A 15809-nucleotide genomic window follows, 5' to 3' on the forward strand; every position below is an offset into this window, starting at 1 on the left:
AAACCAACGCATCTCCTGTTTCTTTTCATAACCTATATACCTTAAAAGATAAAAATAAATATAACTTAAGAAATGATAATTTAATTCGGCAAATTTTGGAAAAGTCAAGTATTTCATTTAGAGAAGCTTTTCTTTGGAACAAAATAGTTTTGAAAAATTTTGTTTTTTTCTATAAATGGAATTAGCTTTCATTTCAAGAAAAAACTAAAAAAAATTATTTTATTTTTTGAAGACATATTTTTATATTTTTAAATTCTTTTGAAAATGAATATGAAACTTATTACATAAGGTAATATATATAATAGTATATCGATTCACATCTTATGTGTTTACGGAAACAGTACTTTTTAAAATATTTTTGTATTAAATATTTTGTATATTTACAAAATATTTAATATAAAAATATTTTAAAAAGTACTGTTTTAAAATATTTTAAAGTTAAAATAATTTCTTTTAGTTTTTTCTTGAATACTTTTATTTATAAAATTTAATTAAGTTGAAACATCTGGTATAGTATGTAAACTTATCCTCTTTCTTATAATAAATTACAATATTTCTAGGGGTTATATATACCCTCGTTATTCAAGTAATATAAAAAACCGTTAAAAAAACAAACAAATAATAAAACTTCAATGTAATGTGTTCTTGCGTCTTAAAAAAGAAAAATAAGGTTTCCAAAACGACGATGTGACGTAATCACCGTCGTCTTCGAGTTGAAATGCGAGTTGAAACCTTGAGTTTTGTTTCACCTACTTAGAGCTTTCCACACGAACATTTTATATATAAAAGTATCAAGAATTTCTTTATACCAATTTTATTTATATATTCTTACGAAATTTATGTTCTTGCTAATTATTACTTATGCTTATACATATATATATATATATATATATATATATATATATATATATATATATATATATATATATATATATATATATATATATATATATATATATATATATATATATAATATATATATATATATATATATATAAACTATTACGCTAATTATTGCGACATTGTTTTTTTCCTTTTTATTTTATATTTCATGTTAATTTATTATACTTAATATTCACGAGCGATTCTTGATGATAAGACTTGAAGGTCGTCTGCGAGTCTCCGCGTTCTTTTTTTCTGTTTTTATTTTTATATCTGTATATTTTTTTTATTGTATAACAATTTTTATCTTAATTATCTTAATATATAAATTTATTGAATATTTAGGGAAAGAACAAAAAAAAACAGAAAAAAGAAAAAAAAAAAAAAAAAAATCTTAAATGAATGACGTCAATATAGTTTGTTTAATACTTTTATTTCTAAATGCATAAAGTTCTAAAATTTTGAAAGAAAGTTTGTGGTAAAACAATATGTTGTGATTAAAGATTGTTTTCTTATTATTAATTATAGAAGTTTAGGGTTAATTAAAGTCTTACTATAATAATAGCAATAAAAAAGTGCAAACATCGAAAAAAAAAATGTGGAAAAAAAAAATTGTGGAAAAAAAACTCTTTAAATTAGATAGATTCAAATTCAACGGCTATCGTAAAAACAGAACTTTAGTTTTGATTTTTGCATGTTAAAATTGCTTTAACTACATAAAAAAAATAATTGCTTAATTAGATTAGTAAGTTTACTAAACTATTAACAATATTATAATACTATATTAAAATAGAAAAATATTAATAAATTACTAAAACTTGCAACTAATTGTTAACTACGTTTGCATAGAAAAACCATAACAACAACTTAAATGATTTAAAAAATGCTTAAGATCTGAGGAGAATGAAGTGAATTGTTTCTTTTAATTTCAATGCACTACATTGTAATTAACAAAATGTTTAACATTGGTGTATAAAACAATAAGTTACGTCAATACATCAATTGTACTACGTTTTTAAAAAGGTGTTGCACCCTTACCAATTTCATTTTGGCGATACCTTTTTATTGTTGTAAGGTTTTATATTCAAACATCTACAGTAGGAAATGATATTTATCTTTAATATAAAACACTGTAAGTTATTTTTTTTGTGATTTAAAAAATTTTAAACTGCTTACTTGTTGCTATTTTTTATAAAATAGTACGTGTTGTTGTTTGTCGCATGTTGTTTAGCTGCAACAGTATTGTTTAAGCTCCAAAGCGTTTCTTAGGTCAAAATTATGTAATTGAGTTTTTAGAATGATGGGAGCTAATCATATTCTTACCGATTACGTAAAATATATTTTAAAAGTGTTTAAAAAGCATTAGAATTAACTCACATCAAAACATCTCACAAAAAACCCCAGCTAATAATATTCAAAAAGTTAATGCGTAGTTCCATGCTGCCTTTTTTAACCAATTTGCATATATGCCTAGACCAGGCTTAAAACCTTAAACTTCTTAATAACTCTAACCACTGCGTCACGTGTTAGCGCGTACGCGTGAACGCGTATAAACAGCAACTGTGGCAATATTTTTTGGAAAGAAGAAAAGCTAAAACCTACAAAGGATAGAATAGTGGCTCAAGATTAGGTTGCTATAGCAAATCACATTTACAATGCGTTTTTGGATGTAGCCTAAAAAAAATGTGTAGTTATAAGAACCTAAATATTTTAAAAGTATTCTATATAAAATAATATTGAAACGTTTATAGGTTTAAAAGGTTTATAGAAAGACTTATTTAATTGTTAAACACAATAAATATACATTTAGCGTGTTTAATCATTTACATATACTGTGTTTAACCATTTACATTACTGTGTTTATTTAATTATGGTTCGATCACTTTAGTGGTAAGATTATCAGGGAGCTCATTATTATAGATGAGAAAGAGCACGGTTCAGGGATAGAGTTTAAAGATACCTGAGAAGTTACTTAAAAAATATATAGTTAAAGAACAATTAAAAAAAGCAAACAATAAAATTTTACAAAATAAACTCGGACTCGGAAGGAGCCTATTATATGGCCGTGGTTATTGTTCCAACACTGGATCCCAAAGTAAAATGGCTATTCTCCCGACATGCACAATATTCATACACACGTTTTCTAATCAAATTTTTTAGCAAAAATAATAAGATTATTTTTGCTTTTTTTAAACGAAGTCGATATTTGAACGCGCGTACAAATAACATTTACATAATAGAATTCTTACTTGTACGCAAAAAATGTTTATATACTTTAATTTTTCATATCATCAACATATTAATGTAGTACAATGGGTGTTAAAATCTTTTGAGTCGCGACTGTCAGGGTTGCGGGTTCGAATCCTGATTGGGGAGATTTTTTACTTTTAATTTTAATGTTTAATTTCTAAGTAGCTTTATGCTTTTAACTATTGTTATTGTTTATTTATAGTTATATTTATTACCATTTTCATCTTTCAAAGTTTCATAGAATAAGTGCACTGATGCACTTATTTTATGAAACAATGTGTAGCCGTGGCGCAGTGGTTAAATCGCTTGCTTAAGAAGCAGGAGATCCTGGTTCGAAACGAACTCTGGACATATATTCGTGTCACGGTAAGGAAGGAGGCGTGAACCTCCTAGTTAAATGCAGTTCCGTGGTGCTCTGTGACAAGACCGTTAGGTCTTCTTGGGACACCAAAATAACAAAATAAATAAAAAAAATGCATACATGAATTGACTGATTTAGATGTAGTCACAGTGAAGTATACTGACCTAAATAGAGATTGGCAATATGGAGTGTAAATATATTGACAGACTTAAATAGGCGTAGGTGCAGTAGCATGAACATTAGGGTTGTGACTTTTTTTCAACCCCATGCTCCTTGATTGTAGTTTGATGAATTTTTACTTAAAAAGCACAAATGTAAAGTCAAAAAATAAATGCTAAAATACTCTGACTTGAATTTAAAACTCTTCTTGTCCATAAACTTCTCCTTTATCTTCCTAAGCATCTACAATAACTTTATAAGATTTGCTATCTCCATCACCTCTATACTTTATATAACGTAAATTGTATTTTGAAAGAGAATGGTTAAACATTTCAAGTACTCCCAAAGATTCCATTGCTCCAGAATTACCAAAATGATTAATTGGGCATATATAAGATACAAACCATTCATAGTACTCTGTGGATCCTGTTTTGGACTCCCAATATTTACAAGACTTACAATTTTTAGCTAAGGTTTGTGTGTCAATGCATTTATTACTAGAAATTAAAATTAGAACTCCATTTAATGAAGAGAACCCAGGATGCTGCCAAGTACCGTCAACACAAACAGTTACATTTTTTATTACATTCCCATAGTTGTTAAATGATGCACCACCTGCAGAACCATTGTCAACGAGTTGCAGAGCTGTGACGAACATTGATTCAGAATAAGCTTTTAAATAAGCACTGTGCATTTCTACAATATTGTCATATGTTGATAAACTCATTGGTGGTGGAATATTTATGATATAACAAAATGTCTCTGTGGCACTATGTCTTTTACCAATCACTCGAAAAGCTTCAGCTGATCTAATATTTTCACTAAAGGTTTTTGTTTTTCTCCTTGAATCAGGATTGGCAATCTTTTTAGTGCTATACAAGTTTTTGGATCATTTACATACAAAATGCAAAACAAATAAATGTGTTAATTCTTTTTTAGATTCAATATCATGGGCAAGATACACTTTTGATTGACAACTGGTTCCCACCAAATCACCAATTGTTCTCAATATATCTGTATTAATTAAAATATAACATTCAAGGTCATCTGCAGTTTCAGTTTCTTTTATAATAGATGAATCTGAATACAGCTTTCTTGCTGATGCTAAAGCGGATATAATGAGTGATGGTGTTATTTGTGTGAATGTTTTGTTTACTTCTAGAGACGATCCTGCTGCTTCTGAAGAAAGTATATTTATTGATTTTTTATGTCCCAAATACTTTTGAACAAATGATCTGCTTTTTTCTGTTCTTTTAGAAGAACACATGAATAAAAAGTGATAACAATAAATAGGTTTACCATAATTTTGAAGCTGTAAACCGGGACAGGAAGGAGTTGCAGCGGCAGAAGTGGGGGGGGGGGAGGGAGGGGTTTGTTTAGAAAGAGGTATCGGAGTGTGTGTGTGTGTGTGTGTGTGTGTGAGCGTGTGTGGATGTGTGCGTGTGGAGGGGGTATTGCAAAATGCTGAAATAAATGACCATAGATATATGAGGGGAGAAAAGTAGTGCCTTTTTTTTGCTTTAAAAAACATGGCACCCAGACGTTCCTGGCAAACACTAAAGGTATTTAATAACTTTTACCAGATTAGGTACACCAATGTCTTTTTATTGAAAGTGTTTGAATAATTGAATCCATTTGTCAACATAAGCGGACTCAATTATTCAATTATTGATTTGGATTTTCAATGAGCTCCATGCTTCCTTTTTTGATGTAAAAAATGTTTTTGCACTTGACATCTCATCAAAAAGACTGTCAATATTGAAATTTTCCAATGAGATATGTTAAATATGTAATTCGATCATGTTTAATTGTGAAAGAAAATAAAATGTCTGATATTTGACGAAACAGTAAAAAGACTTTCCAAAATGATGGAAAACTATCACCATGGATAGAAAGATAATCAATAATAATTATTGGAAAAGTTCTAAAAAGGCACCAATTTTCAGAAGCTTTTCCAGGAGATGATCGGTACATTTCTTGAATCATGAAATCCATATGGAAATATTTTTATTTCATTGTTTAACTGGGTTAAATTTATGATCTTATGCTTAATCAACTTTTGTATTGTCAATTTCAGAACAAGTGAAACTTTTCCCTATAGAATACCATAATATAGATCTGGTGGAAAAGACTCAATAACATTAAAGTAAGGCAATCTGTTTAAGCTGCATAATTTATTTATTCCAAATATTGCCTTATTTGCAGAACAATTTTTAACTGCTTGCAGATGAGTGTTTTAATTAGACAAAGTTCTTAATGAATCTTCTGTGTATCTCAAAGATATAGTTTTATAATCAACTAAACAAAACCTACAAATTCTACCTAAACTGAAACAGCACTTAAAACCAGCAAGAGAGTAGGCCCCTAAATTGTCTGCAGATACTGAGGCAATACAAACATGAAGACTGTGTTTAGTTTCTCCCTGATTAACAGTCACATAAGAACTCATTAGGGATATTAATTCATCTACCAGTGGCTTTAATACATCATGATGAGAAAAAAACTGCACTATTTTAGATCTAAACAACATGGTAAGGTGTATTTGAAATGTTATTGAGCAATAGCGCAGATGCAAATTCCCAATAATGTAATATACACCACAAAGTTTTTGTTTTCCTTTTTTAGAATTTAAAGGGTTAACAGTTTCAAATTCATCAATAAAATAAATATGAAAAAAGTTAGGGTGTTTTGTTAAAAAAGAATGTCATTTGTAAATTTCTCAATCACAATAGCCATACATAATACCAGTAGGATTTTAATTTGCATGCATGTGAAAAAATTTAAATATATCTTCTATACCCAAAACTCTTTCCATATTATCTTTTATACTAACATAATGGTATATATATAAGTGACTCCGTCTGAACCTTTACCTGTTTTTTACTTACCATTTGTAAATCAGACTTTAAAAAATTAATTAATGGATACTCATGAATAAGAGAAGAAAATACATCATAGAGATTATTTATTTATTTAACATATGGAATAAATTAACAGTATCATTTTGTTGAATAAATTGCTGTATCAAACTGTTGTATGACAAAAAGAATACAGTAAAGACTTCTCTTATGTCAGTTGCTAAATCAACATGAGTTTGGCTTGCAACTACATGTTTTTCTTTTAATTTTAGAAACATAAGGCCTAAAGAATTTTTTAAACAAGACATTGTCTGTAGAAATAGACCTGGAAAATCTGTATCTTGAATTGCATTTTCTGATAACGAATCAAAATCTACCACTACAACTGAGGTGCTAATTGTCGGTTTTGAGTTATTGTCAGTTGCATGCACTCTCCTTATATGCAGTTAAAAACAGTGCTTTTCAAAACTTTTATTACATGTTGAATAACACCAGTTAATCTTCAGATTAAAGTCATGTAAGTTGTAATTACTGTAATGCCTATACAGCTTTAAAATACTTGATACTATTGTTCAACTCATTGAACAATAAAAAAAAGTTGCCATTTTAGCTAAATGTAAAATTTCTAAAAAAACTACCTGTAAACTTGTCGACGCATGTTTCTAAGCCACAATTTTTTAACCATAACGTAACATCCAGAGTTGACCAAGTTTCAGGTTGTTTCTAAAAGCATTTTTTTTAAATTTCAAAAAGTTTTTAATAATAAAAATAATTGTATAAGTATTTTTTTAAGACAATATTTAGAGTTAAAGAATATAGTTTATACTGGCAAGATGTTAACGATGACTCTAGCCATTTTTGCAAAATTTTCAAAATTCTTATTTACTAAAAAGCGCACGGCCTAAATATTTAAAAACCGAATTACTAGGAGCATGCAGTGTAAAATCTATAGGATTTTTTAAAAACCGAAAATCGTGTCACCGAATTTTGAAAAATCAAGTAGATTTTTAAAAAACCACTAAATAACCGATTCATTTTACAGTGTCACCAAAATTTGTGTTGCAATTGTCACAACAAAAAGCAGCTTTTTTATTAACATGAAGTTGCAATGTTGAAATTAACTTATCAATCAATATTTTAGATGTTTCACCATCAGCAGATTCAAAATCCAGATGTTTTACTTTGACACCTTCTAGAGGTAAAAAGTACCTAACAATAACTGGTGATAGTTTTACTTCTCTTCTATTTGATGTGTCATTAGAAGCACTTACAAATTGTGTCTTCTGTAAGTCATCATGTAACTCTTTTACAGATAAAGGTGCCTGAACATTTAAAATTATTTTTTGACATTTGGTTCTTGCAGCATCAAACTTCGGTTCAAAAAACTTTGAAATCAGTTTTGAACTACAGTCAGAAGTATTGAAACTCAAATCATGCATTGCTGTGTGAATACAAAATGTAGCCTTCTTAGCTGCAATAACTAAATCAACTTCGTTGGTTCGATCATTTTTAAAAGATCCTTTAATAGATGAAGAATATTCAGCAGCCGAAACTCTAGCTACACAAACGCTAATAAAGTCAACGGTTAGCGTCATTCAAAGTGATTCCAAAATAAGACTTTGAATTCCTGATAAAACGCAGACCTAGAAAGTAATTGTTAGTAACCGTTGGGACGCTGGGACAAATGGCATAAAATCGGGACAATTTCGGTCAAAACGAGACGTATGATAAGCCTAGCAATAAAAAATAATTCATAAAAATATTTTTATTCCAAACCATCAACCTGGCTATATTCGTGATGAGTGGTTTGAAATGATATCATTTAGTCATTATATAATTACTTAATATAAAGCTACATACACACTTATTATTTAAATACACACGTATTTATATAAAGTACAATAAAAACAGAATCGACATGATAGACCACTTTTTATAAGGTTAATGTGAGGGTGAAATGTTGTTGCAAAGGGCGTTGCTATGATTTTTAAATAAACTACTTGTATGAAATTCTAATTTTTAAGTCTTTACAGAGAGTTTTAGTGAAAGCTATTATAATAAATAGAATCTAAGATGATTTTTGACTAAAATAAGCATAATTTTAAAAAATCGATTTTTTTAGTATTATTTACCTATGTACCACCTTAAAGCGTAACACAGTGGGTTTATTACCAATTTTTGCTATTAATATTTTCTTTTTTACATACTCAGATTTGCTTCTGCTTGCGTTATTAAAGAATATTTTCTCAGGTGAGTCTTTGTTCTATTTTTTATTTGGTCTTGATAATTTATCTTTAATTATTTTTAGAGTTATGCTCATAAATCTAAAAAAATTTAACAATAGCTTTTTTTTTTTAGCCAGAATTCTAATTAGTTATAAATAAGGATCTAAGGTTTGAATCCTAATATTTTGTCAAGCAGATCTAGGGCGTCGGGGGGGGGGGGGGGAGGGGATTTATTTTATTATTTGTATATACATTATTTATAATTACTTTTTTATTTATAGTTTGCGGTATCAGTAAATCATATACAAAATATAAACATATAAATAATATGGCCGGAGCAAAAAGAAGGCATTGTTTTTATTACTAACGATCTTTGTTTAATGCGTTGACATCAAATATTTTCATACATATGTAACATATACTTGAACCAAGGGATATGCTAAATAAATTATAGTAAACATTAACGGACTAAGCATTTAATATCAATTTAATACCATCGAAAGGTGGGATATAATGTAAGATTTGTTTTTAGAATAAAGAGATTGCCAGATTGTGCTTATTTAGTTATAAAAAACGATCTAGAAGTCTTGAAAAATATCTATACTTTAGAGTCTTATGGGGAAGTGAATATGTTAAAATTCTGAACTATGTTTTACCCAAAATAAACATATCATATGTTTTCAAGCAAAAATTTGACATTTCAGACATGGAGCAAACTCTAACACATTTATATGTTTATACTCATTGTTATAAGTTATGGCATTGTTATAAGTTATGACCATGCAAACTCACAACACTTATTTTTTTTGGGGGGTGGGGGGGGGGAAGGGGTTAGGAATTTTGTAATTTACAATATTTTTAAATAAAATTTAAAACCTGTTGATAAATTTATATTTAGTATAAGAAAGTAAAATTGAAAACTTTACTACATTTTCCTAACCTTTGGGCAGGTTGATGCTAAAATTTTATAGGTATTTTTGTTTATAAGCCTTTATCATGGCGATTTTTTGCAAATCCTCATTTGGCATAGACATGAACATAGTTAAGTTCGGAGTTAGCACAATATATTAAAGTGTCATATCTTAAACATCCAAAAATCCTGTTTTTGCCTGTTAAACATCCAAAAATCCTGTGGGTGCCCCTACTTATGTCAAATAAGATTGCTTTGCAAAAATTTGCAATAATTGATCCTGGGAAAAAAAGAACTTTAAAATTTGAGCTGCACCTGCACCAAAATGAGAGCAACAAATTGATATTTTTTTAACTACTAAGTTTTTGCTCTTCTACAAGTTTCTAATTTCATACAATAATCTATTAGTGCTATGCCATATAACATATTCCATATATGCCAATTATGGCCATATAAAGTTTGACAACCCTCCCCCCTTAAATTTTATTTAAGTCATTAATTTTGAATGTTTAGATATTGCTCTATTATTAATATTACTACTATTATTATCATTGTTATTATTTTTATTGTTATTATTTTTATTGTCATTATTGTTATTATTATTATTATTATTATTATTATTTTAATTATTATTGAAGGTTATGATTTTACAAATAGAATAATTAACCTAATTATTCTATTTGTAAAATCTTAACCTTAGAGAATAATTATCAGGCTAATAATTGGGCATAATAAATAAGCCTATCAACCTTTTGTTTGTTTGTATGTATTTGTACTAGAGGTGGTAAACAATTAATCGATTAATAATAATTAATTGTTGATTGATAAATTAACAAACGATTACTCGATTTATTTTTTGCTTTAAAATGCTTCATTGTTATATATTTTTTTATTAACACTTTGTTGTTATAATGACAAAATAGCATTTTTTAAGAAACAATAACAACTTTTTTCACTTTTCTGGTACCGGTAAAAAAATGTAAACAAATAATACAATGCAGCCGTAGAGAAGCCTGAAAGCCATTTACAATGTCCTTCTGGCGTTCGGCATTTTTCATTGAAGGCATTTTTCATTAGAAAACAAAGCGAAATCATTATACGAATGCAAACATTGTTCAGTTGAAATTAAATTCCATTCATCAACTTTAAATTTCTTATATCATTTAGAGCACAAACATAAAATTTTTTCAATCGAAATTGTTTAAGAAAAGAAAAAAAATACACAGCCAAGTGTTGCTGCCTACTGTAATAAAACAGATAATAAAGCTGTAGTATTAGCTCGTTTAACAGCTGTAGATTGTATTTTTTTTTTCAGCTTTGGACAATAGTAAAGGTATTAAAAATGGCTGGAAAGCTCAAGCACTTAAAACCCCCAATGATCGACATGTTATAAATTATAGCATGTCAATGATCAAAATGCTATCTTTGGGTGTGTTACTGATGTTGCATCAATCATCAAAAAAATGAGACAAGAAAAGGAAGTTACCCACCAAGTTTGCTATTGCCATAGAATTCATCTTGTGTTACGTGATATTCTTTATAATAGGTACGCGTAAATCCGGATTTTACAAAGCCGTTTTTTCGGCCAAATTCTGTGACACGCTTTTTCAAGTTAGTTGAAAAGTTGCATGGTATGAACTTGTTTTGCTCTGTTATTTTTCAGAAACATGTATCAACATAGATATTTTTTGAATACTAGAATTATGGAACTTTAATTTTACATGAATTTTACAAAATTTTATTTAAAATGAATTTATTGTTGTTAAAAATTTGCTTGTTTTTTGGACATCAAGTATATATCGAAGGAATGCTGGTTCATTCTTCTAATATATTCTCTCACCTTTAATAACCTTTTTTCTTACTACCTGCCAAATTTCATTGAAAAAAAAGCATACTCAGACACTTTAAAACTCTACTTCAATTAGGTAAAATTTTGTTGTTGTTTGGACATCAAGTATGTATCGAAGGAATGCTGGTTCATTTTTCTAATATATTCTCTCACCTTTAAAACCCTTTTTTCTTACTACCTGCCAAATTTCATTGAAAAAAAAACATACTCAGACACCTTAACATTATTCTCTAATTAGATATCTTTTTAAGCTTCAATAACGCACACTTGCAGTGAGTAGGATTTTAATGTCATTACATTTACCATTATTTAAATATATTATATTTTATTTATAAAAATTAAACTTTTTTCTGCTATCATGGGGCCAAAAACAAAGTTTGGATTTTATAGTGAATGCAAAAAGTATTTAACTGCTAATTTTGAATTGTCGCAAATAGGCATTGAGTCTAATACAGAGCGTAATACAGTTTGTAGAAATGGACATATTTTTTTATTATTTACAAAAAATAGTGATTCGTTTCTCAAAACATCTCAACTAGTCACTAGACATTTTAAGATAGAAACATGTCAAAATCAGGTTAGAAGTCTCATAAATAAATCATTGAAATGGTCTAGAAATTATAGCAGGGCTGAGGACAGTAAGCGTTTTTATGAATTTTGCAATAAACTTTTTTAAGCCATATATCAAGTTTGTCTAATATTGTGTTATCATCAGGCTTCTCAGATGTTTCATATACCAAAATGAATGTTTTATCTTTTTTAAATAGTTGAACATCAACATCTGCAGGTTATAGCAAATGAGACATAACTAAACATATAATTAGAAAGAAATTAGGCCCTATAAAAAAAAAAAAGCTAACTCTTACAAATAATGTTGGAACAAGTTAGCATTTTTAAAAGCTGAATTAAACAGCATGCCAAACCAATTACGTGTTCTAAGACAAAATGTTAAACAAAAAGTAAAAATAATTAAAGCTTCAAGGGCAAAAATACCAGATCTAAAAAAACACACATAAAAGAATAAAATTACAGTGAGCAGATTCGTCACTTTAGAGCTGAAAAAAAAGCTTTGAAAAATAAATGAAAAGCATAAGTTAAGGCAACTCAAGACTAAGCATAATGCTGCTGTTTTTTACAAGTAACAGGGTAATTGCTAGTGTGGAGAATGATTTTCTCCAGATTAAGGAAGAAAGAAATGTAATTATGCCAGAAGATAAAAAAACATATTTATTACAAATAGGATTAATAATTTATAATATGCTGTTGTGTAATATAACCAACAAGTAACATTCCATATCTTATGAGCATAATAGGGTATTATATGGGTGTTACTTTTAATAATATTCCTCATCGAAGTACTGTTGAGCAAAGAGCTCGTGAACATTGCAATATTCCAGATTTGCAAGCAGCAGAGTGGTCTATGCATAATAATAATCCTACTCTTGGGTTTGGTGCTACAACACAAGAAAGTGTCCACATTAATAGCATTAACTTAACATCGTCTTGTGTTTGCTCTGGATTAGTTACCAGGAGGAACAGCATTTGATTATTAAAGTCATATATGCACTTCAATTGATTATATGGCATTTGTTTATTCAGATTTTTACCAAAGTAGCTTTGATGAATGTCATAACTCAATTATTGAAAATATATCTAACACAATGTCAGACAGTCAACCATCTTACTATAAGCAAAGTTTGTGCAACCTGGGGCAAGAATTTGAATGAGCTAAACTGCCATTTGCAGAATATATTAAAAAGTACAAATAAAAATTATGAATTTCAATTAAATAATAATATTTTCTTTTAAAAAATCTACATTTTTCAATATAATAAAGAGTTTTGTAGACGCCCCTCTAGCGCCCTTTGTACACCCTTTGCATATATATATTGCCCTTTGTTAGACCTATCTTTTAATACCAAGTTGTATGTATTTCGATAAGAATTGACCAAGTTATGACGTTTTAAGTTAAAAAAACCTCAAATTTGATCTCAGTTTCTTCAAGAAGTTTATATATCAAAAATTTGGTACTCAAAATGCCATAACTTTTTGTAGAATTGTTCAATTTTGATAATTTTCACCTTTCACCTTCACCTTTAAAATACTGAATTAAAAACCTTTCCAATGATATATAACAATCTAGTGTTTGATTAATTTAAAAATTTCATGTCACGTACCTATTTATGAGAAAAAAGGTTCAGCAACAGAAACAACTGGAGAATAAATAATTATGGAAGAGCTAAATATAAATGAAGAACCTTATTCCGACCCTGACAATGAAAATGAAAATAAAGAATGCTTTAATGAGGAAAGTATCAGCTTTGTTGATAATGAAATGCAATTTAATGAGGACTATGGTATTAATATATTAAAGATTTGTAAAATTGTAAAGCTGTCTAGAAAATCTCTACTTAAAAATAATACCCTTTAAAACATTTGTAAATCATATTTAGGAAAAGTACTTTGACCTTATTTAGATACTAAAACGAGGTGGAATTCTCTAATTAGTATGTTAAACAATTTTTCGAATTAAAAAATGTTATTGTAAAAGCTCTTGTAGATATATTTAGAACAGATTTCATAGATTCTTATTTGTTAGAGAACAAAATAACATTGGTCAAAAACTGTTAAATGTAGTCTCTGAGAGAATTACTGAAAGAAGAAGTTACGCTATTGCTGGTTTACTGTGCTATTTGCATAATCCAGATAACTCTAAATCAGATTCAGAGTTACCAGGTAATCTTTTAAAATACCCAAATAAAAATTATATTGCTAAATTAGCTCAAGATGTTTTCATACGTTTGTTTCTACACGAGGTAGTAGAAGCACCACCTGAGTCTGATATTAAATCTGCTTTTAATGTAGAACCAATAAGAAAATAAACTAAAGCTGAAGAATTAGCAGAAATGATATCAATTATAACTTCAACAACAGTAGGAAATAAAGGACTAACTAGTAAGTTACCCCCTCAAAAGATTTTGACTTGTATTAAATGAGATATGTCAGTACTTAAAAGCACTGGAAAAAGTTAAACTACTTAGAAAAGGTTAACAACGCCATGCTTAGCCTTCCACCATCTTCTGTAGAAGAAGAAAGTAGTTTTAGTGCTGCAGGTTTATTAATTACTAAGTTAAGACCTAGTTCAAATGATGATACTGTTAATAACTTATGTTTTTTTAAATCATATCTGATGAAAAAGGCAAGATAAAATCATAAGAAGTTGCAAAGGTGGGCACCCGATAACTTTTTCTTAATCCGATAATCGATAGTCCGATAGTTTATTTTCTTAATCCGATAATCGATAGTCCGATAATTTTCCAGATTCACCGGTCCGATAATCGATAGTCCGATAGTTCAAAAAAAAGACCAATCCGATAATTTTAAGTCCGATAATTTCCCAGATTTACCGGTCCGATAATTTAAGTCCGATAATCTTAGTTAAAAAAATTAATTGATGAAATTATCTCTTCTCTTGAAAGATCTTGTGTATTAATGTTAAAAAATTCCAGAATAAAAAAATTTCCTCTGAGGTTTTTTTTTAACATGTTGACCTCCAAAATGCATGTTCCGATCATAATTATCTCAAAATATCAAAAACATAAATAACTAAATGCATCTTATAGTTTATCTTGTCACCCAAAGCAGTATGCCATGGTGGTATATAGAAAAATTGCTGTCCAGCATATAAAAAAAATAACAACAAAAATTTTTGCATTAGAAAATTTCGACAAAAAAGAGAATGGTAATTTTTCCAACAAATTTTAGAAAGTTGTAAAAAGAAAACGTACAAAAAATTTATTTTAAGAAAGCAAGGGAAGGTTACCCTTGATAAAAACAAGTTTTTCAAAGTTGTCGGCTGTCAGGTTCGACCGCTTAGGCCTCAAGATATCTGAACCACTACTGAACAGCCTCTCCACAGCTGCGGAGGAGGGGAGGGGGTGTTGTACTTGAGGAACATATCCAACCAGGCAACTCTGTGGAGCAGGGTGGAGAGTAATTAATTTATTGTAAGTTACTTTAGCAAACTTACCTTTCGCTCGCAATTCCTTCGCTTCTTTGAAAAGCTTTCTTCGTAAATTTATTGTAAAATCGCTAAAGTCTTCGTTAACGTACAACCGCTCGTTCCAAAGCTTCATCGTCGTATATTTGTTTAACACTAGGGCTTTGTCTTTGTAGTTTTGAAATCGAACAACTATTGATCTGTTTTTTCCTGTTTCTTTTCCAACTCGATGGGCTCTATCTATTAAAATATTTTCTTGTATATGAAGCTTCGTATTGAGGAATTCTTTGATTTTTTGTTCACTTTCTTCCCAAG

General features: G+C 28.8%; 1 protein-coding gene across 2 annotated transcripts in view; it reads left to right on the forward strand.

Moving 5' to 3' along the window:
* The first annotated feature begins 1846 nt into the window (after positions 1-1846).
* LOC100198060 (coadhesin) overlaps positions 1847-15809 on the forward strand; it is a 38080-nt gene continuing 24117 nt past the window's right edge. For both annotated transcript variants that reach the window (XM_065806026.1, XM_065806025.1), the window contains exons 1-2: positions 1847-2014; positions 8722-8760. In XM_065806026.1, coding sequence (XP_065662098.1) covers positions 1987-2014; positions 8722-8760 — 67 coding nt within the window. In that variant the 5' untranslated portion in view covers positions 1847-1986. The remainder of the gene's footprint in view (positions 2015-8721; positions 8761-15809) is intronic.

The sequence above is a fragment of the Hydra vulgaris genome, chromosome 09, assembly GCF_038396675.1.
Source record: "Hydra vulgaris chromosome 09, alternate assembly HydraT2T_AEP".
Classification (NCBI taxonomy): domain Eukaryota; kingdom Metazoa; phylum Cnidaria; class Hydrozoa; order Anthoathecata; family Hydridae; genus Hydra; species Hydra vulgaris.